Consider the following 23,673-nt stretch of genomic DNA (forward strand, 5'->3'; position numbering starts at 1 on the left):
TCTTTAAGCAGACTCTCTGCTGAGCCTGATGAAGTTCTCCATTCCAGAATGCTCAGATTATGAGCAAAATCAAGAGTAGGAGGCTGAACTGACTTAGACATCCAGACAACCCTAGAATTTGCATTCACTTTATTTTATTTTATTATTTTTTCAGTGTTTCAAGATTTATTGTATATGCACCACATGCAGTGCTCCACATGCCTTTTTTAATAACCACCACCAGTCTCACCTAACCCTCTTCTCCCCGTCCCAAACCCTCAGTATGTTTCTCAGAGTATCTCATGGTTCATCTCCCCCTTCAAATTCCCCCAATTCACTTTTCCTTTCTTTTTCCTTGTGTCTTCTGTGTTATTTCTTATTCTCCACAAGTAAAGGAAACCATATGATAACTGAGATTGCATTTTTAAGACAAATGTGAAATTAACTTATTTTTGAAAAAAAAATCTAATGATATGTTTTAAATATTAGGACTTAATGTTAGGAAATACGCCTACCATTATGAGATTTTGTGGGATAAAATTATGTAAGCAAGTGATCTCTAAAATCTCATTGTATGCATAGTTACAACTAGGAATAATTCTCTAACTTGTTTTTAAATTGTCAAATGAAGTAGTCCAAATCTGTTGATTACCCATTTTAAATAAAACAAGCTTACAGCACTTTCAGACTTGTTTGTAAGATCGAATTTCAACAGCATGTTGGTATATTTTGGAAATATACTGAGAAGTATCATGGTTTAGTAAGCACCACAACTAAAGTATATGCCCCATTTTGGAATGAATTATGTTGGGAGATGACATTTTTAGCTCTGATAGTAAATGAATATAAATATTACAGTATAATACACTAGAAAAGGCAGATCCAGTGAATGGCAGCAGGGCAGGGCTTGGTGTAAGAAATAATCACAGCAGAGCCAGGTGTTCTATTCACTAATTACGAAATATTAAATAACATTTCAAAAACAAGGAGATGCATTTACTTATATTGCTCTTATAAAAAATAATGATTTAGTTTTATTATGTATAATTTTGATCAAAATGTTTATTTCATTAATAAGTTAATTATATTAAAGCCTATTAAAATGTTACTCACATTTCCCGAAACTTGCAATTCTCTTAATATTTAAATATTTTATATTATACAATATATAAATATAAAATAAATATTAATAGTAGTCAAAATTTTAAAGACATAATTTTAAAGCCAAACTTTAGAACTGTGCCATGTGGCATTTTGCAGCTGGTATTATTGTTGTCTCAGTCTTGGTATTCTCCCTTTCTCAATGAAATGTTACACTACCATTAATTTTGTGATCCTAAATCTGTGCCTATGACATATTTGTTCGTAGATACTACTGGTAATTGGAATAATATAAATACCTCCTTTCCTTTTCTTTGTATATTAACTACAGATTTGTTCAGGGATGCCTAGTGCCTGATCTCCAAATTTGCTCCTCTAGTCAGTGCTTACAGTTAGAGGTGTTGCAGTGATATAGATATGGCCAGTGTGATGTAAGTGCATGAATATTGAGTGATTCTTATTTTAAAAAATGTTGAGATACACTGTGCATACCTTACAAGTTTATTTATTAATTATACCTCAATAAAGCTGAAATAGGGGAAATACCCCATGCCATTTGATACCTCCAACTTTAGCCTTCATTCTGCCTGGGCCATTATTCAGATGCCTAGGAATACAGAAGCTTAGGGAAAATTAAGTATAGCAGGAGAACACACGCACGCACACACACACACACACACACACACACATGCACAACCCAAAAACAACAACAAAAACAAACTTGAAGGATGCCCATTCTTTGATGGTACCCTTGTGAGGATATAGTCATTATTAACTGTTGCACACCAGACTTCTGTTGCATGGGGGCATAAGTCTATTTACTGTTTCAAAACGACAGAAGTAATATTCTGTATTATCTGTAACTAAACATTAGAAAATTACAAGGGTTTGTCTACATTTGTGTTCAGTGGACTAGGATATTTGTCCAATGAAATTTAAAAATAATCCACTTGAGATCCAAACTCCGAATGCCTGTCTCATAAAAAGAGTGTTCTAAGGCAAGTAGCCCAAATCATTGTTGAATATTAGTTATATACTATATCAAGTACTACATACAATGAAAGGGAAATCCATTTTATACCATAGTTATCCCCATCCTACCTTCACGTATCAGTATATAAATAACACAGAATACTGAAACCACTCATCTCTAATTTAAAAAAAAAAAACTCAGTAGGCTTATAATGTAAGATGGATGTTTGCAATGCTAAGAGGTACACGATACTGTGCAAGAAATATGGGGAAGATACAATTTCAATTTTACAGAGTATTTACTCTCTTTTGGATAACAGACACGTAAGTACTCTAGATATTTTTTAGCTACATAGAGTTCATTCTCTTCTATGTTGCATGAGCTGTATATGCCAGTATAATGGGTTAGTTAGAAATCATGCAAGATAGTCCAAAATATACATATTACAAAATGTAATGCACAATATAATGATAAACAATGATAATATGGAACAGTTAAACAAATTCTGAGAGGTGGGAGTCCAGAATTAGTTTCCTTTGAAATTTTTCCACTTAAAAATTCAGAATGAAAATACATTTGAGTGTTTCAAATGATTGTTCAACTTTTTTCAAAACCTGATTATACAAGTTGGTTGCAGACACTTTGGAAAACACTGTTTTCCTTGGAAATCCTTGAAAATTACTTAAGAAAGTGAAAATATAGCTTTCTGATGACCCCACAATTACATTTACCCAAAGGTTAGGATGTAGTGAAAAGAAGGGTCATCTGTACCCCAATGTTCATAGCAGCAATGGTCACAGTTCCCAAACTGGAAAGAACCAAGATGCCCTTCAACAGATGAATGGATAAAGATGCAGTCCATATACACTATGGAGTATTATATTTCCATCAGAAAGGATGAATACCCAACTTTTGTATCAACATGGACAGGACTGAAAGATATTATGCTGAGTGAAATAAATCAAGCACACAGAGTCAATTATCAGATGGTTTTGCTTATTTTCGGACCGTAAGGAATCACACAGAGGACATTGGGAGATGTAGAAGACAAGGGAGTTGGGGGAACTTGGAGGGGGAGGTGAACCATGACAGACTGTGGACTCTGAGGGTTTTGAAGGGGAAGTTTTTTGAGCCTGATTGTGGGGGGTTTGGTGAGCCTGATTGTGGGTATTATGGAGAGCACGTATTGCATGGAGCACTGGGTGTGGTACATAAACAATGAATTCTGGAACACTGAAAAATAAATTTAAAAAGTAATTAAAATTTGGGGCACCTGGGTGGCTAAGTGGGTTAAAGCCTCTGCCATTAGCTCTGGTCATGATCCCAGGGGCCAGGGATCAAGCCCAACATTGAGCTCTCTGCTCAGCAGGTAGCCTGCTTCCTGCTCTCTGTCTGCCTGCCTCTATGCTTACTTGTTATCTCTCTCTGTGTCAAAAAAATAAAATCTTTTTTTTTTTTTTTTTTTTTTTTTAAGAAATGAGAATGGAAGAAAAAAAAAAAAAGCTTCTGACTAATGTCTGCTCAGCTTTTCTGGGTGAGCAGATAGACCATGAAGTTTTTCTGATTATCATCACCAAAACACACACACACACACACACACACACACACACACACACACACAACATCAACATCAGAAAGTCACTATGATAAAGCAAGATATGAATGCAATCCAAAACTCAGAAATAATAGGTATATTCTTCTCCTAGTTAATATGATCTATTGCTACTTATTTACCTATCACAGCTTAACAATTTTTATTCTACATGCTTCCTAAACAAACTTCTCTAATTTTATGATCCAATCTAGGGAAAATCATCCTTGTGTGATTTTTCATCAAGTACCCCAAAAAATCCCAAATAAATCATTTCTATCTTCCTCTTCGATGTCCTGTTGCATCATGCAATAAATCCAGCTTGTTCGCCTACACATTCACACAGTATTGTCTTCAGCTATAAGGCATTAGAGGGATCTTCATATTCTTGTCTGTTATGTATTTATTTAGAATTCCTCATCACAGGCTATGTAAAACATGCCAACAATAACATATGGTTATTATTTTCATGAAGTAAATTCTAAGTAAGGCAATGAAGACATGAAGTAGATTGTTTCAAGAAGATTAGTATGACAAAATACCTGTGTTTAAAAATGTTAGAGTGGAACACTAATTAGAACTGATTTCAAGGGAAAATTGTACTGTATGCATCACAAGATGTCACAAAGTAATGCAATATATTTTCTTATTACAGAACGAGAGTCCTGATTTGATTCACAGACTGATTAATTTTATAATATTAGAAGCACTTTCTGAATAGTTATATAGCATATATATGTTAATATATTTAATGTTTACATATGCTAACAGGAAAATGATTATGTATATGCATATATAAGAAGGAGAAAAATGTACATATTTTTAGAAAGATGTTGGGATATATATCATGATATATGTTTATGTGAGATGGTATGTGTATTACATTGTAGATATTGTTAAAATTAAAATTATAAAATTGTGGAGACACTGAGGAATCTGGGAATAGAATAGGAATGAGAGAAAAACTTTACATTTACTATGATTAATAGTGAAAGCTTTCATAAAAAATATTTTAGAAATATGCAAAGTAGTAAGTGTAAATCAGTAGTGTAATGGTAAAAATGTAAGTGCATTTTAGAAATCAGGAGCTAAGACAATGATTCTTAATGTAATGAAACACTGTTACTCTTAAGAAGGAATAGGGAAATCTGGGAAGGAGATATCTATAAATGATCAGTAAAATATGAGATGTTCTAGGAGATTATTCTGGAGTAGAGAGCTGACATTCCCTTTTGAAAATACTAATGTTTCAGAAACGGAAAAACTTTCTGAATCCCTGTCTGCATCTCCTTGTTTCGGAAACTATACACAATTTGGTTTAATGTTGGGGTCACAAGAGTATAGAGTGCAGCTATCACCTTGTCTCTTTCAAATGAGTAGCTGAAAGCAGGGCAGATATAGGTGTAGATTACAGGGGAGTAGTAAAGGGACACCACTATGAGATGGGACAAGCATGTTGAAAAAGCCTTCCTCTTCCCTTCTGTTGTGTGGATGCGGAAAATGGCAGCAATGATAAAACCATAGGAGATGCAGGTGAGTGTGAAGTCGCCTATGGCCAGGGCAAGATCAGCAACATATACCATAATCTCATTGATTCTAACGGTGCTGCAGGACAAAGACAGTAGTGGGGGTATCTCACAGAAGTGGTCAATGGTGTTTGGCCCACAGAATGTCAGCCTAAGGATGAGACCAGTATGTACCCAGGAATTGGTTACTGTAATCACCATGGTAATGCTTGGCAAGGTCAAACACATATGGTGGTTCATAATAGTTCTATAGCAAAGAGGGAAACAGATGGCCACATAGCAGTCATAGGCCATTGTGGTGAAGAGAATCATCTCAGCTCCTAGGGACCACGTGAAGAAGAAGATCTGGGACATGCAGCTTTCATAGGAAATACTCCTTCCTGATGTTAACATGGTCACCAGCATCTTTGGTATAATGCTTGCTGTGCATACGATGTCCACAATAGCCAGTGCCAAAAGGAAAACATACATGGGTGTATGCAAAGTGGTGTTATAGATGATGGCAATGACAATCAGTGAATTTCCAAGAAATGCCACAGTGTACATGAAGAGAAAGACAATGAAGAGTACTCTTTGCAGTTCAGGTTTTTGGGTGAGGCCCAGAATCATAAACTCAGTTATGATGCTATTTTTCATCTTGCTTTAGTGACAGATATTGCAGAAAGTGAGCAATTGGAATTAAGATGATCTGGGTGCTTTATTAGGAGGTGTGTGTGTGTGTGTGTGTGTGTGTGTGTGTGTGTGTGTATGAATTTAGTGATATGTGTGATGATGTGATACAACTTAGTAGCAAGAATTTCATTTTGATAGAGTTCTGACTTCTAGGCAATATCATCTATTCTTCATTTTCTCATGCATGTTCTTCAGTCAATGACTCCATTGAATGGGAGCCACTGGTTGAGAAAAAAAGGGTAAAAAAAGTAAATATATTCAAGTATTTCAATATTACCATGTTCAGTTGAAACTTATTTGAGTATAATTCACAGATATATGAAATAGAATACAAGAATTTCATATTTCATTAGTAGTTAACTACATGCTATATTTCTTGAAACATATGTGAGCAGAAATATCTAGAACAAAAGAAGCTTACAGGGCTAATAATAGTGGAAAGACTTCTGAGGAAACATGTCCAACAGAATATCTTGAGACTGCATATTAAGGGACCCCTGAATAATTCATTGGTGTCTAAAAACAAGAATTTAATCAATTACTTGCCTGATATTTTCTATTCAATTGCAGAATCACATTTCCAAAATTTCATGAACTAATTTGTTGTGCTGTCATACAATGGTGAAAAGATTGGACATAAATTTAGAAGATCTAGGAGTGCATCATTATTTTAGTAAGCTGTAAATTTGCAATTACAGCTCCATAAGCTTCATATTTCTTATGAAAATTTTTTATTTCCAAAAATGATATGAAATGAAAAAAAATTAGATATTATACAGCCTTAGCATAATAACCTCTAGTTTCATCCATGTCATTGCATATGGTAAGATTTTATCTTTTTTATGGCTGAGTAATATTCCTGAGTGTGTGTGTGTGTGTGTGTGTGTGTGTGTGTGGGTGGGTGGGTGTGTGTGCATATATGTGCTCACACATGCCCATGTGCACATGCACACAGTCTCTTCTTCGTCCACTCATTTTTTGATGGATGTCTGGGCTCTTTCCCTAGTTTGGCTAATGTGGACATTGCTGCTATTAACATTGGGGTGCATAGGGCCCTTCTTTTCACTACATCTGTATCTTTGTAGTGTATCTAGTAGTGAAATTGCTGGGTATTAGGATAGCTCTATCATTAAATTCTTGAGAAACCTCCATATTTTTTCCCAGAGTAACTGTATCAGCTTGCATTTCCATCAACAGTGTAAGAGAGTTCCCCTTTCTGTTGGGGAAAGTTCTTGTTCTTTTTATTACTTCCCACCAAAAACCTTCAGTATTTTCTCAACTACATTCCTTTTTTGGATAGATCTGTTTTCATGCATATTTTTACATGTATATATGACCTTGAGTACTATTCTGACCTAGTACATTTAATAAAAGTGTCCAACATGTCTTTAAATTTATTGATAACTTTATGTTTCATAATAGTTTTTTGAATTTTCAGAGATCATACTCTACTCCTGTTACCCAAACAGAGGAAATAAAAATCATTTTGAGACCATATGCAGTCTGGTTTTTCTTCTAAGCTCTGAAACCTGAATTATTAATTTCCTAAATTTAATGGACTAATAATATGCTAAATTTACTGACTAATCTATGTGTAGCTATTTATAACAATAGAAAAAATATTTTTTCAAATCTATAAGCCACCTTCAGAATCCCTAGATTTATTTATTTTATTTATTTTAAGATTTTATTTATCTATATGACAGAGAAAGATCACAAGTAGCGGGGGTTATCAGGTCCCCCGCCAAACAGAGAGCCAGATGTGGGGCTCGACCACACGACCCTGAAATCATGACCTGAGCCAAAGGCAGAGGTTTAACCCACAGAGCAACCCAGGTGCCCCATTTCTTATTTTCTATTAGCACAATAATGTAACACTTGTCATTGCTTATATCTATAATCATTTTGTAACAAACATGATGGGACTTTGACATTTTCATCTGTATACAGTTGATATGAGAACAGTGGAGTGGCAGAAGAATAACAGAGGCCAAGAATGCATATCTCATAAGAGGAAGAGCCAGGATTGTTTCTATTTGATGCAAAATGAAAAAAACTTTTAGAACTGCTAAGAAAAAAGAGAGAGAGAGAGAGAGTTTTATTTGAGCCCAATAAGGATGGCTCTCTGGGATACACAATCTTCACAAAGGAGAGAGTACTCTGGAGAGAATGAATACTTAATAGAGGGAGATATATATATATATATATATATATATATATATATATATTAAATATATATATATATTTACATCAGGAATTGTAAATTATCATAAGGAAGGATATTTAAGAAAATCACAAACTTTATTTTATTTTGTTTTTATTAATCAAGTTTGCAAAGTTAGGAGGTATGGGAACAGAATTTAGGGGGATTTTTATTTATATCTTTAGTTTGATATTTTAAATATTTTATTTATTTATTTGAAAGACATAGATCACAAGTAGGCATAAAGGCAGGCATACAGAGAGAGAGGAGGAAGCAGGCTCCCCACTGAGCAGAGAACCCAATGCAGAGCTCAATCCCAGGACCCTGAGATCATGACCTGAGCTGAAGGCAGAGGCTTTAACCCACTGATCCATACAGGGGCCTATTTATTTATTTATCTAACTATCTATCTATCTATCTATTTATTTATTTATTTAGGTTATTTGCTAATGAATCAGATGTACTGTGTGTGCTCAAGGCAGAAATACAGCCCATGTTTTGAAGTTTGGTGAATCCATCCTGAACTTGATGGAAGTTTAGCTTCCCTGGGAAACCAGGAGCAGGCCACACAAATACTAAACATTGAAAGTCTCCTTTATCTCATCTAGACTGTCTAACCTTTAACAAATTGTTCTTAACCTTTCTGCTATATTATTTTGGGTAAAATACCAATAGTATGGCAAGCATACATGAAAACTGAATAATATGTAAAGTAATTTAAAGAACATGAGAGATTTATTCTGAATTAGACATGACTTGAAACAGGAAAATAAAGATGAGATAGTTGCTATTTTAAGTTCAATTAACATATTTTTAATATTAGGGCACCTGTGTCTCTGTTGGATAAGCATCTGATTTTGGCTCAGATCATGATCTCAGGGCCCTTGGATTTAACCTCACATCTGGCTCTCTGCTACATGGGGAGCCTGCTTCTCCATCTCCTTATGACCTTCCCCTTGTGTCAAATAAATAAATCTTAAAAATAATATTTAAAATGTCATATTAAAATGAGTAATAACTAAATTTTGAAATACTGAGTGATAAATATACTTTAAATTATATTAAAAGGCCATGATCTGGTTATTTCATCTGAATCAGAGATCTGTTATCAAATGTTTTTGGTTGAATCTATGAGGTAACAGTGCTCTTCCAGTCTATGTGATCTTACCCACTGAAATATACACTCAAAAATAAACTTAACCTTCTTTGATGATGAAGAAGAAACCTTCAATTTTCATTTGGATAATTTTTACTTATCCATGTAAAAATTCTATTTATCTATTTAATTGTTAATGATCAATTTTTGTGAAGCTGGATGTGAGGGAGAAATTCAGTCCCAAGATACAAAACAGAATTTTATAAAATGTGAAACTTTGCAAAAATATTGGGTAATTCACCTGTGGTTCACTGTCTCTGAGTTAAGAACAAAATATTGAGGGTACCTGGAGATTTCTTTTCTCATCTCTTCTTGGAGCATCCTATACCTTACCCAGTGCTAATGACATTGATTCAGCCCTGTTCTGTGTTGGTTCTACGAACTAGGACCATTACTGCGGGTAGATGAGGACAAATACAAAGGGGACCATCATCCAGTTCATGGAGAGAAGAAGGTATTATTGAGAATACTAACTTTGTTCAGAGTAAGCATTATTTACCTAGAGTAGAAAGGAGATACTTTTGTTAATCCATAGGAACCCAGTGTGGTCAATGGTTTCTATTGATATTCTGCAAGTAAGTCATGCCTGTTTTGATGCTATCTTCAGCCCTAAAAGGCCAAAAAATACAATGAATGAATGAATGAATGAATAATAAATAAATATCTGCTAACATCAGCAAGGAAACATTTCTCCAGGTTTTATGAGTTGAAAATCTTTCACTCTTGACCATGTCCTTTTTTATTCCTTTCATCTAATTTATTAATACTGTTTAAGTTTTAATGTTTAATTCTTCAAATTTTCCATTGAATTGAATTTGGAAGTACAAAATTACTAGATTTTAGTTATAAATAGGTTAATACATTAAAAAAATATTCCTGATTCTGGCATTTTTTCTCTATGATATTGGAGTTTTAAAATGCATTTTTGAGTTTCCATCTATCATTAGTTTAATGGAGATTAAAAACAGTGGTAAGCTTTGAGTTGCTCTGAGGATTAAATGCTGCATGCAAAGCCTTAACCCAAAACTTAAACGACAATGAGGTGTCAATTAAATGTGATAATGATTACTATTTGGATCCAAATCTAGTCTATGATTCCACCAATTTCCCCTTAAAGTCTTTTGCTCTTTTAGAGTGCTTTTAATCAGACTCCAAGTTAATGCTGGTTCCCAATTACAGGGCACTCTCGTATTGATGTATTACTTTCCAATGGCTCACTTCTGTTAGCTCCCTCTCCCTTTTATTTATCTTACGATATCAGTCCGACATTCCCACTTCACTGCATCTGTCCACTGGTGCCTTCTACACCTGTAGAGTTCCAGAAGTGTATAATCCTACATCTCAGGCTGATTTCATCTGTGTTCAGAGTGATCTCGTAGATAATCAGCTCACTTTAGGGGACCAGTTGAAACAGCATTTGCTACTTCTCCACTGTCTTGACTTCCCTCCACACTATAGTCTGTTTTTAAAACATAGCTTTAACATCTGGAATTTTAAATTAATTATGGTGCAATTTTTAATGATTAGTGGAAAGAAAATCTCCAATACTACAATTGAAATTACTAAATAATTATTATAATAAAAGAATAAGTAGATTGTGTTGACAACAAAAAAGATAATTCAATTAAACCTGATCATCATTAAAATGATTTTATTCAATAATTATTTAAAGATCACACATCATACTAGTCATTATGCTATCATATTTAATTAAAACGAATCAGGAAGGAGACCAGATAGTGGGGAAGTAGGAGGAGGCACCTTTTCAACCTGTACCCTAAAGTGAGCTGATTACCTACCAAAGAATTCTGATCACCGATGAAAACAGCTGAGATCACAATAATACATGTCTGGATCTCTCCAGGGGCAGAAGATTCCAGTGGGCAGATAAAGTGGAGTGGGAACTTTGGACTGATATCGGAAGATAAACAAAAGGGGGAGGGAGCCAGCAGAAGCAACCAATTGAAAAGTAATACACCAATCCTAGAGTGCCCTACATCTGGGGACCAGCATTAACTTGGAGTCTGGTTGAAAGCACTCAAGGAGAGCAAACGCTCACGGGGGGGGGGGGGATTGCGGGAATCAGGGCGGCTAGGGACAGGGGCTTAAGTTCCCGGATCCAAAACAGCCTCTCCTGGTACTGAGCCTGAGAGAATGTGGTGGAGAAACCAGGTCTTGGTACTGAGCCGCCAGTGGCCCCTAGATCGTGTGAGGTCCGGTTCCTGTGAGGACCTGGGAGCCTCACTAGAAGGCAAAGGCTCCAGAGCCAGAGGTCACAATTGTAGATATAATCTCTTGAACTGTTCTAGGACAAAGAGGCTCCTTAATTACAGAAGAAAGTACATCAGAATAATGTCAGACCAGTCCACGGAGAACTGGCAAGTCAGAAAGGGGTGGAAACAGCCCAGGACCTGACGGATTCCCTGGGGAATTCCATCAAACTTTCAAAGAAGAAATAACACCAATTCTCCTGAAGCTGCTTCAATAAATTGAAGCAGAAGGAAAACTTCCTGACTCTTTCTATTAAGCCAGCATTGCCCTGATCTCCAAACCAGGCAAAGACCCTACCAAAAAGGATAATTTCAGACCAATATCACTGACTAATATGGATGCTATGATTCTCAACAAGATCCTAGCAAACAGGATCCAACGGCACATTAAAAAGATTATCCACCATGACAAGGAGGGATTCATTCCTGGGCTACAAGGATGGTTCAACATTCACAAATCAATCAATGTAATAGAAAAAATTAATATGAGAAGAGAGAAGAACCACATGGTCCTTTCAATTGATGCAGAAAAATCATTTGACAAAATCCAGCATCCATTACTGATTAAAACGCTTCAAAGTATAGGGATAGAGGGAACATTCCTGAACGTCAGCAAATCTATCAATGAAAGACCCACAGCAAGTATCATCCTCAATGGGAAAAAGCTTGCAGACTTCCCGTGGAGATCCAGAACATGACAAGGATGCCCACTCTCACCACTCTTATTCAACATAGTATTAGAAGTCCTAGAAACAACAACCAGACAACAAAGAGAAATAAAAGGTATCCAAATTGGCAATGGAGAAGTCAAACTATCTCTCTTCACAAATGACATGATTCTTTATATGAAAAATCCAAAAGAATCCACCTCCAAACTACTAGAACTCATACAGCAATTCAGTAATATAGCAGGATACAAAGTCAATGTACTGAAATCAGTTGCATTCTTATACACTAACAATGAAAGTAGAGAAAGGGAAATCAGAAAATAGATCCCATTTACTATAGAACCAAGAACCATAAAATACCGGGGAATAAACCTAACCAATGAGGTAAAGGAACTGTACTCGAGGAACTACAGAACCCTCATAAAAGAAATTGAAGAAGACAGAAAAATGTGGAAGACCATTCCATACTCTTGGATTGGAAGAATAAACATTGTCAAAATGTCTGTACTTCTATGAGCAATCTATACTTTTAATGCCATTCTGATAAAAAATCCACTGGTATTTTTCAAAGAGCTGGAGAAAATATTCCAAAAAATTGTATGGAATCAGAAGAGACCTCGAATCACTAAGGAAATGATGAAGAACAAAAATAAAACGGGTTATCACATTACCTGATTTCAAACTTTACTACAAAGCTGTGATCACCAAGACAGCATGGTACTGGCATAAAAACAGACACATAGACCAGTGGAACAGAGTAGAGAGCCCAGATATGGACCCTCAACTCTATGGTCAATTAATCTTCGACAAAACAGGAAAAAATATACAGCGGAAAAATGACAGTCTCTTCAATAAATGGTGCTGGGAAACCTGGATAGCTCTATGTAGAAGAATGAAACTCGACCATTCTTTTACACCGTACACAAAGATAAACTCAAAATGGATAAAAGACCTCAACGTGAGACAGGAATCCATCAGACTCCTAAAGGAGAACATAGGCAGAAATGTCTTCGATGTCAGCCACAGCAATTTCTTTCAAGTTATGTCTCCAAAGGCAAAGGAAACAAAAGCAAAGATGAACTTTTGGGACTTCATCAAAATCAAAAGCTTCCGCACAGCAAAGGAAAGAGTCAAACAAACAAAGAGGCAACCCACCGAATGGGAGAAGATATTTGCAAATGACAGTACTGACAAAAGGTTGATATCCACGATTTATAATGAACTCCTCAAAATCAACACACACGAAACAGGAAAACATATCAAAAAATGGGCAGAAGATATGAACAGACACTTCTCCAATCAAGACATACAAATGGCTATCAGACACATGAAAAAATGTTTATCATCACTAGCCCTCAGGGAGATTCAAGTTAAAACCACATTGAGATATCACCTAACACCAGTTAGAATGGCCAAAATTAACAAAACAGGAAACAACATGTGCTGGAGAGGATGTGGAGAAAGGGGATCCCTCTTACACTGTTGGTGGGAATGCAAGTTGGTGCAGCCTCTTTGGAGAACAGTGTGGATATTCCTCAAGAAATTAAAAATAGAACTTCCCTATGACCCTGCAATTGCACTCCTGGGTATTTACCCCAAAGATACAGATGTTGTGAAAAGAAGGGCCATCTGTACCCCAATGTTTATAGCAGCAATGACCATGGTCGCCAAACTGTGGAAAGAACCAAGATACCCTTCAACAGGCGAATGGATAAGGAAGATGTGGTCCATATACACTATGGACTATTATGCCTCCATCAGAAAGGATGAATACCCAACTTTTGTATCAACATGGATGGGACTGGAAGAGATTATGCTGAGTGAAATCAGTCAAGCAGAGAGAGTCAATTATCATATGGTTTCACTTATTTGTGGAGCATAACAAATAGCATGGAGGACATGGCGAGATAGGAGAATGGAGTTGGGGTATATTGGAAGGGGAGGTGAATCATGAGAGACTATGGACTCTGAAAAACAATCTGAGGGGTTTGAAATGGCGGGAGGGGAGAGGTTTGGTTACCATGTGGTGGGTATTATATAGGGCATGGATTGCATGCAGCAGTGGGTGCGGTGAAAAAATAATGAATACTGTTTTTCTGAAAATAAATAAATCAATTTAATAAAAATATATGTAAAATAAAATAAGAAAACAAAAACAAAGCAGGAGTTTAATATGTATCTTTAATTTTTCTCTGGGTTAGTGGTAAAACATTTAATCATCATACATTGGGGGACGGGGAAATTAATTAACCTAAGCAACTATTTTGAGTAGGGGTACCTAGTTTGGCTCAGTTGTTAAGCACCTGCCTTTGGCTAAGGTCATGATTCCAGGGTCTTCTGAACTAGTCCCACATTAGGCTCTCTGTTCTGCAGGAAGCTTGCTTCTCCCCCTTCCACTGCTTGTGCTTGTGTTTCCTCTCTTATTGTATCTCTATCAGATAAATAAATAAAATCTTTAAAAATATATAGCATATTAATCTGCTTTTAGATAGGATTATGAAAAATCTAATCAAAATGTTAAATGTAGTATTATTTTGGAAAGGTAAATAAATTTCAGTGAATTTGAAATGATAGAGAAGAGGGAAATAATTTCCAAGCAAAAATAAGGAGGTATGATATACATATGTATCTGATAAATGGCAAGTAGTTTCACTAAAAGACAATGATGGTATGCACAGAATTTCTGTGTGAACAAAATTGAACTTATTCAGATTATTATGTTATAAATTATCATTTTTCTGTAGGCATAAAGGACAATTTGAAAATTTCTGAGACAGGGACTTTTGTGTGTTTTTCTCCAATTTTTAGAAAGTTAGCCCTAAGGGCAACATGGAGAATAAAGGGAGGCATTATGTTGTCCATTTTGAGATGAAACTCCGTTTATAAGCACCAATTGATTTGCAGAAAATATTAATTTAATTAAATCTAATATAAGGGTGTGTTTGTAATAACTAGTGACCAGAATAAAATAAAATTTATATAATAAATAAAACTATCCATAGAAATAATTTAGACAAATTAATTTTAATTGTTTGGCAGGATGCAAGCACTTTGACAAATTAACATTACCTATCTTTTCCTAAAGGGAAAGAATTGAGGTCATTTTGTGTTTTCTGACTCCTAGAACTCAGAGCATTTTTCAGCAGTATGAACTGCTGATGTTTTATGTATGTGTCATTTACTCAGGGATTTTGTTTGATTCTGAGAACAGGATTAGTAAAGAATTAAGAATGTTAATGTTTATTTTAAATATCATGAAGTCAGTGAAATTTGGTACAATTAACAAACTTACTCATTGTCATACAATCTGACATTGTTAGCATGGAGATCTGGATACAGAGAATCCAATGAAAAAACTCAATCATGTTGTCATTTATAAGATAATGTTATGCTGATGCAAATCTCAGATCACAGTATATTCTGCCAAGTTATAAAGTACATCATAATCATGATCACTGTTTTTAAATATCTTCATCTTTATTGCTGGCATTAACAACATCAGCACACTTTTAAATTTATGTCCTGCCGTGGATAAGGCAGGTTGCTACGAAGTCACCACAGCAGCAACCCTTTTCAATGGGACTAGAGTGGTACAATTTATTGTCTTCTCTCACATTATTGAATGCCTTTTAATTTAGGACACTTTCCATTAGGAAAGTTTAAGTCACAGGTATTCTAATTCAAGTTTGGTTCAAGGAGGATGTTTCATTTTTACAGCTTAAGTAGTGGAAATAGATGAAAATGGCCACTTTTCAATTTTTAAAGATCTTGAAGATATCAAAGAGAGACAGTAATGAACAATCAGTGTGACGAGAAATAGAATTCAGTGTAAAAAGATAAAAGCTGATGGGCGTTAGGGAAGTCTGTAAATAACAGAGTACAAATTATGGCCCTACCTCAGAAAGATAAACTATATTTTTTAGTCTGGGACTGCCCCTGTTTTGCACTGAATGTCTCACATCTTAGAAAACTCTATCTCAAGAGAACTGGGACAGTTGATCACCCTGGAACACCTGAAGCCAGTACAATGGCTATTTCTGAGAATATTAGCCACACATTCACTTCAAAAACATTTTTTTTCTAAGTTTGGAAAAATATAATTTTACAAATTCAACTTTGAACTCATAACTCTCCTTGTTTAATCTCTCATAGAGTCCACAATCCAATTGGGAATTTTTTTCCATGGAGTAGGAAGGAAATAATGGGGCCATTGAACAAAGTCTTCCATAAACATTCTATCAACTGGATTTCAAGCTCTCCTATAGTAATGAGTTGTGTGCTTGAAAACTCTTAATAAACCATAGTATATTACAAACGATGGAAAGGACTCATATGTCTATCAACAGATGATTGGATAAAGAAGACATGATATATATGTATATACACACACAGTGGGATATTACTCAGCCATAAAAGGAATGTGATTTGCCATTTGAAATGATGTTACTGGAACTAAGCAATATAAGTTAGTCAAAAAAAGACAAATACCATATGATTTTACTCACATGTGGAATTTAAGAAACAAAACAGACAATGATAGAAAAGATAATGAAAAATAAAATAAAAATAGAGAAGGAGACAAACCATAAGAGACTCTGAATTCTAGTAAACAAACAGGGATGCTAGAGGGGCATGAGTCGAGGGATGGTGTGATTGAGTGTTGGGAATTAAAGAGCACATGTAATGTGATGAGCACTGGGTGTTATAAGCAACTGACTAAATTATACCTCTGAAACTATTAATACACTATATTGTATATAAATTGAACTCAATAAAAAATAAAAATAAAACAAATAGAACAAAAAGTATCTTACAAAAGAAAATCTTACAAAATGAAGCATTGAGAATCACTTTATAACAAGTCTTCTGGAAAGTAAAGAACAGCTGTGAGATCTGAGTGGCCCAGTGGGTTAAGCCTCTGTCTTCATCTCAATTCATAATCTCAGGGTGCTGGGACTGAGCTCCACATTGGGCTCTCTGCTCATTGGGAAACCTGCTTCACCCTCACTCTGCCTGCCTTTCTGCCTACTTGTGATCTCTCACTCTCTGTCAAATAAATAAAATCTTAAAAAAAAAATAAAGTAGAGCTTGAAGCTCTATTACAAAGCTGTCATCATCAAGACAGCATGGTACTGGCACAAAAACAGACACATAGATCAATGGAACAGAATAGAGAGCCCAGAAATAGACCCTCAACTCTATGGTCAACTAATCTTCGACAAAGCAGGAAAGAATGTCCAATGGAAAAAAGACAGCCTTTTCAATAAATGGTGCTGGGAAAATTGGACAGCCACATGCAGAAAAATGAAATTGGACCATTTCCTTACACCACACACAAAAATAGACTCAAAATGGATGAAGGACCTCAATGTACGAAAGGAATCCATCAAAATCCTTGAGGAGAACACGGGCAGCAACCTCTTCGACCTCTGCCGCAGCAACATCTTCCTAGGAACAACGCAAAAGGCAAGGGAAGCAAGGGAAAAAATGAACTACTGGGATTTCATCAAGATCAAAAGCTTTTGCACAGCAAAGGAAACAGTTAACAAAATCAAAAGACAACTGACAGAATGGGAGAAGATATTTGCAAACGACATATCAGATAAAGGACTAGTGTCCAGAATCTATAAAGAACTTAGCAAACTCAACACCCAAAGAACAAATAATCCAATCAAGAAATGGGCAGAAGACATGAACAGACATTTCTGCAAAGAAGACATCCAGATGGCGAACAGACACATGAAAAAGTGCTCCATATCACTCGGCATCAGGGAAATACAAATCAAAACCACAATGAGATATCACCTCACACCAGTCAGAATGGCTAAAATCAACAAGTCAGGAAATGACAGATGCTGGCGAGGATGCGGAGAAAGGGGAACCCTCCTACACTGTTGGTGGGAATGCAAGCTGGTGCAGCCACTCTGGAAAACAGCATGGAGGTTCCTCAAAATGTTGAAAATAGAACTGCCCTATGACCCAGCAATTGCACTATTGGGTATTTACCCTAAAGATACAAATGTAGTGATCCAAAGGGACACATGCACCCGAATGTTTATAGCAGCAATGTCCACAATAGCCAAACTATGGAAAGAACCTAGATGTCCATCAACAGATGAATGGATCAAGAAGATGTGGTATATATACACAATGGAATACTATGCAGCCATCAAAAGAAATGAAATCTTGCCATTTGCAACAACATGGATGGAACTAGAGCGTATCATGCTTAGCGAAATAAGTCAAGCAGAGAAAGACAACTATCATATGATCTCCCTGATATGAGGAAGTGGTGATGCAACATGGAGGCTTAAGTGGGTAGAAGAATAAATGAAACAAGATGGGATTGGGAGGGAGACAAACCATAAGTGACTCTTAATCTCACAAAACAAACTGAGGGTTGCCGGGGGGAGGGGGTTGGGGAGAAGGGCGTGGGATTATGGACATTGGGGAGGGTATGTGATTTGGTGAGTGCTGTGAAGTGTGTAAACCTGGTGATTCACAGACCTGGGGATAAAAATATATGTATATAAAAAATATATGTTTATAAAAAATAAAAAATAAAAAAAAAATAAAAAAAAAAATAAAAAAAAAATAATAAAAAAAAAAAAAAAAAGAAAAAAAAAATAAAGTAATGAGCAGCTTATTTGGTAATATGTGGACCCTGGTTATAGAAGGCAGGGGTTTAAGCCCCATTTTGCCATTTCCTGCACATTCTCTTGGGGTATATTGCCTGGTTCTTTTTCAATATTTGCCTAAAGAGATCTTCCATACAAAACTAACTATTTCAGGAAGAGCTCTAGGATTATTGCTGCTTAACTCCAATCTCTTCTACTCACTCTTATCTCAGGTGTCTAGTAGAAGTTTCACTATTTTATGGGGATTTATTTGGTTTTTTGATGTACAATCTCATAAATCTAATTTATAGCTCTGCAATTAGAAAGAAAGATTTGACAATAGAAATATTTTATATTTCTCTTCTATTTCTTGCTCTAGCCTATCTGCTTGTCTATATACATATACACCATATACACAATATACACATATACATATACTATATACATACACATAATATACACTATAGACACCATATACACAAACTGGAATATTTGAAATAACTTTAGCTCACTCATTTATTTAAGAGAGAAATGTCAGTAAAAGAGGTTTTAAAAATTAAATTCTGTAATTTTGGTAACTATGAATAACTTAAATTTTACTATGTTAATTGTTTTCAAGTATACAGTTCATTATGTTAATTATATTCACTTTGTTTTGCAATCTCCAGAATGCTTATATTTTATAATGCTGAAATTCTATACCCATTAAAAAATTTCCTCTTTCTATCTACCCACAGTCCTTGGAAATCACAGTTATGATTTCTGATTCTATAAGCTTGATTATACTAGATAACTCTTATAAGTGGAATCATACAATATTTGTCATTTTATCACTGGGTTATTTTATTTAGTGTAAAATCCTCAAGGTTTATTCATGTTGTAACTTGTGTAAGAAAATCCTTCTTTAAAAAAAAAGTAAAAAGAAAGAAAATCCTTATTTTTAAAAGTTGAATAATCTTCTACCATGCAATATCATATTGTGTTTACTCACTTATCTGTTGATGTGCATTTGAGTTTCTTTTACATTTTGGCTATTGTGAATAATGCTAGTATAAATACTCTGGCACAAATGTCTCTTTGAGAAATTGCTATCAATTATTTTAGATATATACTCAGAAATAGAATTACTGTAAATGTATTTGGGTATAAAATAAATGCATATATTTTCAATACAGTTGTAAAATATACAAATCTATCACAGATTCTTTTATATGATGGGCAGAATGTACACATCAAATAAAGCTACATTTCTGAGTCATTTTTAAAACAGCATAGACCATTTTTATACATTGAGAAGTCTTGAAAACCCATTTTAAACAACCTTGCTAATTAAGCCTTGATGTCAATTAAAGAAATTAGATATTCTAAAAAAAGAAAAAAATATTTCCCAGATATATTAAATATTCCTACCACACCAGTATATATTCCTACATATATATATGTATTTTTTTTCAGTGTAACAGTATTCATTGTTTTTGCACCACCTGGTACCCCCAACCTCCCACCCCCACCCCTTCAAAACCCTCATATTGATTTTCAGAATCCATAGTCTCTCATGGTTTACCTCCCCTTCCAATTTCCCTCAACTCCCTTCTCCTCTCCATCTCCCCTTGTCCTCCATGCTATTTGTTATGCTCCAAAAATAAGTGAAACCATAAGATAATTGACTTTTTCTGCTTGACTTATTTCACTCAGCATAATCTCTTCCAGTTCTGTCCATGTTGCTATAAAAGTTGGATATTCATCCTTTCTGATGGAGGCATAATATTCCATAGTAGTAACAGTATATAACATAGATTTCACTTTGTTCTAAGCTCCAATTCATATATATATATATATATATATATATATATATATATATATATATGATGTAAAATAAATCAATTAACAAGCAATCAAAGAATATAATTACATTTATCATAAAATTAATATCCCCTCTTTGAGGCTGTATTTTAAACCATGGGTGGATTTTTTTTCTCACAGTATACCTAAAAAATAACTAAAGAAGTTGTTTGCTTCAGAATTATTTCTACCTAGGGCATAATTTCATGGTATCTATAAAAATTAAACTGAATGTCTACAAATACTTACTTTATTTCTTTGCAGGGCATCATGTTTAAACAGTGACCAATGTTAAATTACTAGAAAAAATGGGAAATAGATAATAGTACATTTAAGTTGAAGTCAACAAACTTTTATGTTTGCTTAAGTGTTATTAATAATATGTAAGATCTCTCAAAGTATTTCCTGAGTCAAAAACAGGGGACCCAAGGGAATAGCTTATATGACCCAGTTTGTCACAGTTAGATTAATATGGATCTCAGGGGAGTAATTAAAACAACACTGCACTGATTATTAATTATAATGTACCATCATTTGTCTATAACACCAAGTTGTATCCTGAGATAATATATTCGAGGAGTAGTAAATTTAAGTAATAAGAGATACTGGGAATGTCTTACAGAGACAAAAAGATATTCAAAACATGGATGGACATTGTTATAAAAGCAATTATATATACCTGGGCAATGAAAAATTCTGTCCCCCAAAAAAGTGAACATAGTGGCAGGAAATAGATTTAAAGACCAAGTCAAAATGAAGGTCATAAAAGTTTATTTAACCCTTTAAACTGTGAGGGAGAGGAAATTTGTAAATAAACTATGGAATGACATTTGATCCTTGTTTGTTTGTTTATATTTAAACGTTATTTTATTTTTTCAGTGTTACAAGATTCATTTTTTATGTATCACACCCAGTGCTTCATGCAATATGTGCCCTCCTTAATACACACCACCATGCTCACCAAACCCCTCAACTCCCTCCCCTCCAAAACCCTCAGTTTATTTATCAGACTCTACGGTTTCTCATGGCTCATCTCCGCCTCTGATTTACGCCAATTCACTTTTCCTTTCCTTCTCCTAATGTCCTCCATGTTATTCATTATGCTCCACAATGAAGTAAAACAATACATTAATTAACTCTTCCTGACTTACTTCACTCAGCATAATCTCCTCCAGTACCATCCCTGTTGATACAAAAGTTGTATATTCATCCTTTCTGATGGAAGCATAAAATTCCATTGTATATATGGACCATATCTTTTTTTTTTTTTTTTATTTTTTATAAACATATATTTTTTATATACATATATTTTTATCCCCAGGTCTGTGAATCACCAGGTTTACACACTTCACAGCACTCACCAAATCACATACCCTCCCCAATGTCCATAATCCCACCCCCTTCTCCCCAACCCCCTCCCCCCGGCAACCCTCAGTTTGTTTTGTGAGATTAAGAGTCACTTATGGTTTGTCTCCCTCCCAATCCCATCTTGTTTCATTTATTCTTCTACCCACTTAAGCCTCCATGTTGCATCACCACTTCCTCATATCAGGGAGATCATATGATAGTTGTCTTTCTCTGCTTGACTTATTTCGCTAAGCATGATACGCTCTAGTTCCATCCATGTTGTTGCAAATGGCAAGATTTCATTTCTTTTGATGGCTGCATAGTATTCCATTGTGTATATATACCACATCTTCTTGATCCATTCATCTGTTGATGGACATCTAGGTTCTTTCCATAGTTTGGCTATTGTGGACATTGCTGCTATAAACATTCGGGTGCATGTGTCCCTTTGGATCACTACATTTGTATCTTTAGGGTAAATACCCAATAGTGCAATTGCTGGGTCATAGGGCAGTTCTATTTTCAACATTTTGAGGAACCTCCATGCTGTTTTCCAGAGTGGCTGCACCAGCTTGCATTCCCACCAACAGTGTAGGAGGGTTCCCCTTTCTCCGCATCCTCGCCAGCATCTGTCATTTCCTGACTTGTTGATTTTAGCCATTCTGACTGGTGCGAGGTGATATCTCATTGTGGTTTTGATTTGTATTTCCCTGATGCCAAGTGATATGGAGCACTTTTTCATGTGTCTGTTGGCCATCTGGATGTCTTCTTTGCAGAAATGTCTGTTCATGTCTTCTGCCCATTTCTTGATTGGATTATTTGTTCTTTGGGTGTTGAGTTTGCTAAGTTCTTTATAGATTCTGGACACTAGTCCTTTATCTGATATGTCGTTTGCAAATATCTTCTCCCATTCTGTCAGTTGTCTTTTGATTTTGTTAACTGTTTCCTTTGCTGTGCAAAAGCTTTTGATCTTGATGAAATCCCAGTAGTTCATTTTTTCCCTTGCTTCCCTTGCCTTTTGCGTTGTTCCTAGGAAGATGTTGCTGCGGCAGAGGTCGAAGAGGTTGCTGCCCGTGTTCTCCTCAAGGATTTTGATGGATTCCTTTCGTACATTGAGGTCCTTCATCCATTTTGAGTCTATTTTTGTGTGTGGTGTAAGGAAATGGTCCAATTTCATTTTTCTGCATGTGGCTGTCCAATTTTCCCAGCACCATTTATTGAAAAGGCTGTCTTTTTTCCATTGGACATTCTTTCCTGCTTTGTCGAAGATTAGTTGACCATAGAGTTGAGGGTCTATTTCTGGGCTCTCTATTCTGTTCCATTGATCTATGTGTCTGTTTTTGTGCCAGTACCATGCTGTCTTGATGATGACAGCTTTGTAATAGAGCTTGAAGTCCGGAATTGTGATGCCACCAACGTTGGCTTTCTTTTTCAATATCCCTTTGGCTATTCGAGGTCTTTTCTGGTTCCATATAAATTTTAGAATTATTTGTTCCATTTCTTTGAAAAAGATGGATGGTACTTTGATAGGAATTGCATTAAATGTGTAGATTGCTTTAGGTAGCATAGACATTTTCACAATATTTATTCTTCCAATCCAGGAGCATGGAACATTTTTCCATTTCTTTGTGTCTTCCTCAATTTCTTTCATGAGTACTTTATAGTTTTCTGAGTATAGATTCTGTGTCTCTTCCCATTTACAATTGCATCCAAAACCATAAGATACCT

The 23,673-nt window shown here is 35.3% G+C and overlaps 1 protein-coding gene across 1 annotated transcript; it reads right to left on the reverse strand.

Annotated features, from left to right (window-relative positions):
* Positions 1-4,885: 4,885 nt before the first annotated feature.
* On the reverse strand, positions 4,886-5,806 carry LOC131831471 (olfactory receptor 13G1-like). The gene has a single exon (XM_059173511.1). It carries the CDS (start codon positions 5,804-5,806, stop codon positions 4,886-4,888), a length of 921 nt encoding a protein of 306 aa, XP_059029494.1.
* Between the last annotated feature and the right edge of the window lie 17,867 nt (positions 5,807-23,673).

This window comes from Mustela lutreola, chromosome 5, assembly GCF_030435805.1.
Source record: "Mustela lutreola isolate mMusLut2 chromosome 5, mMusLut2.pri, whole genome shotgun sequence".
In the NCBI taxonomy this organism is placed as follows: Eukaryota; Metazoa; Chordata; class Mammalia; order Carnivora; family Mustelidae; genus Mustela; species Mustela lutreola.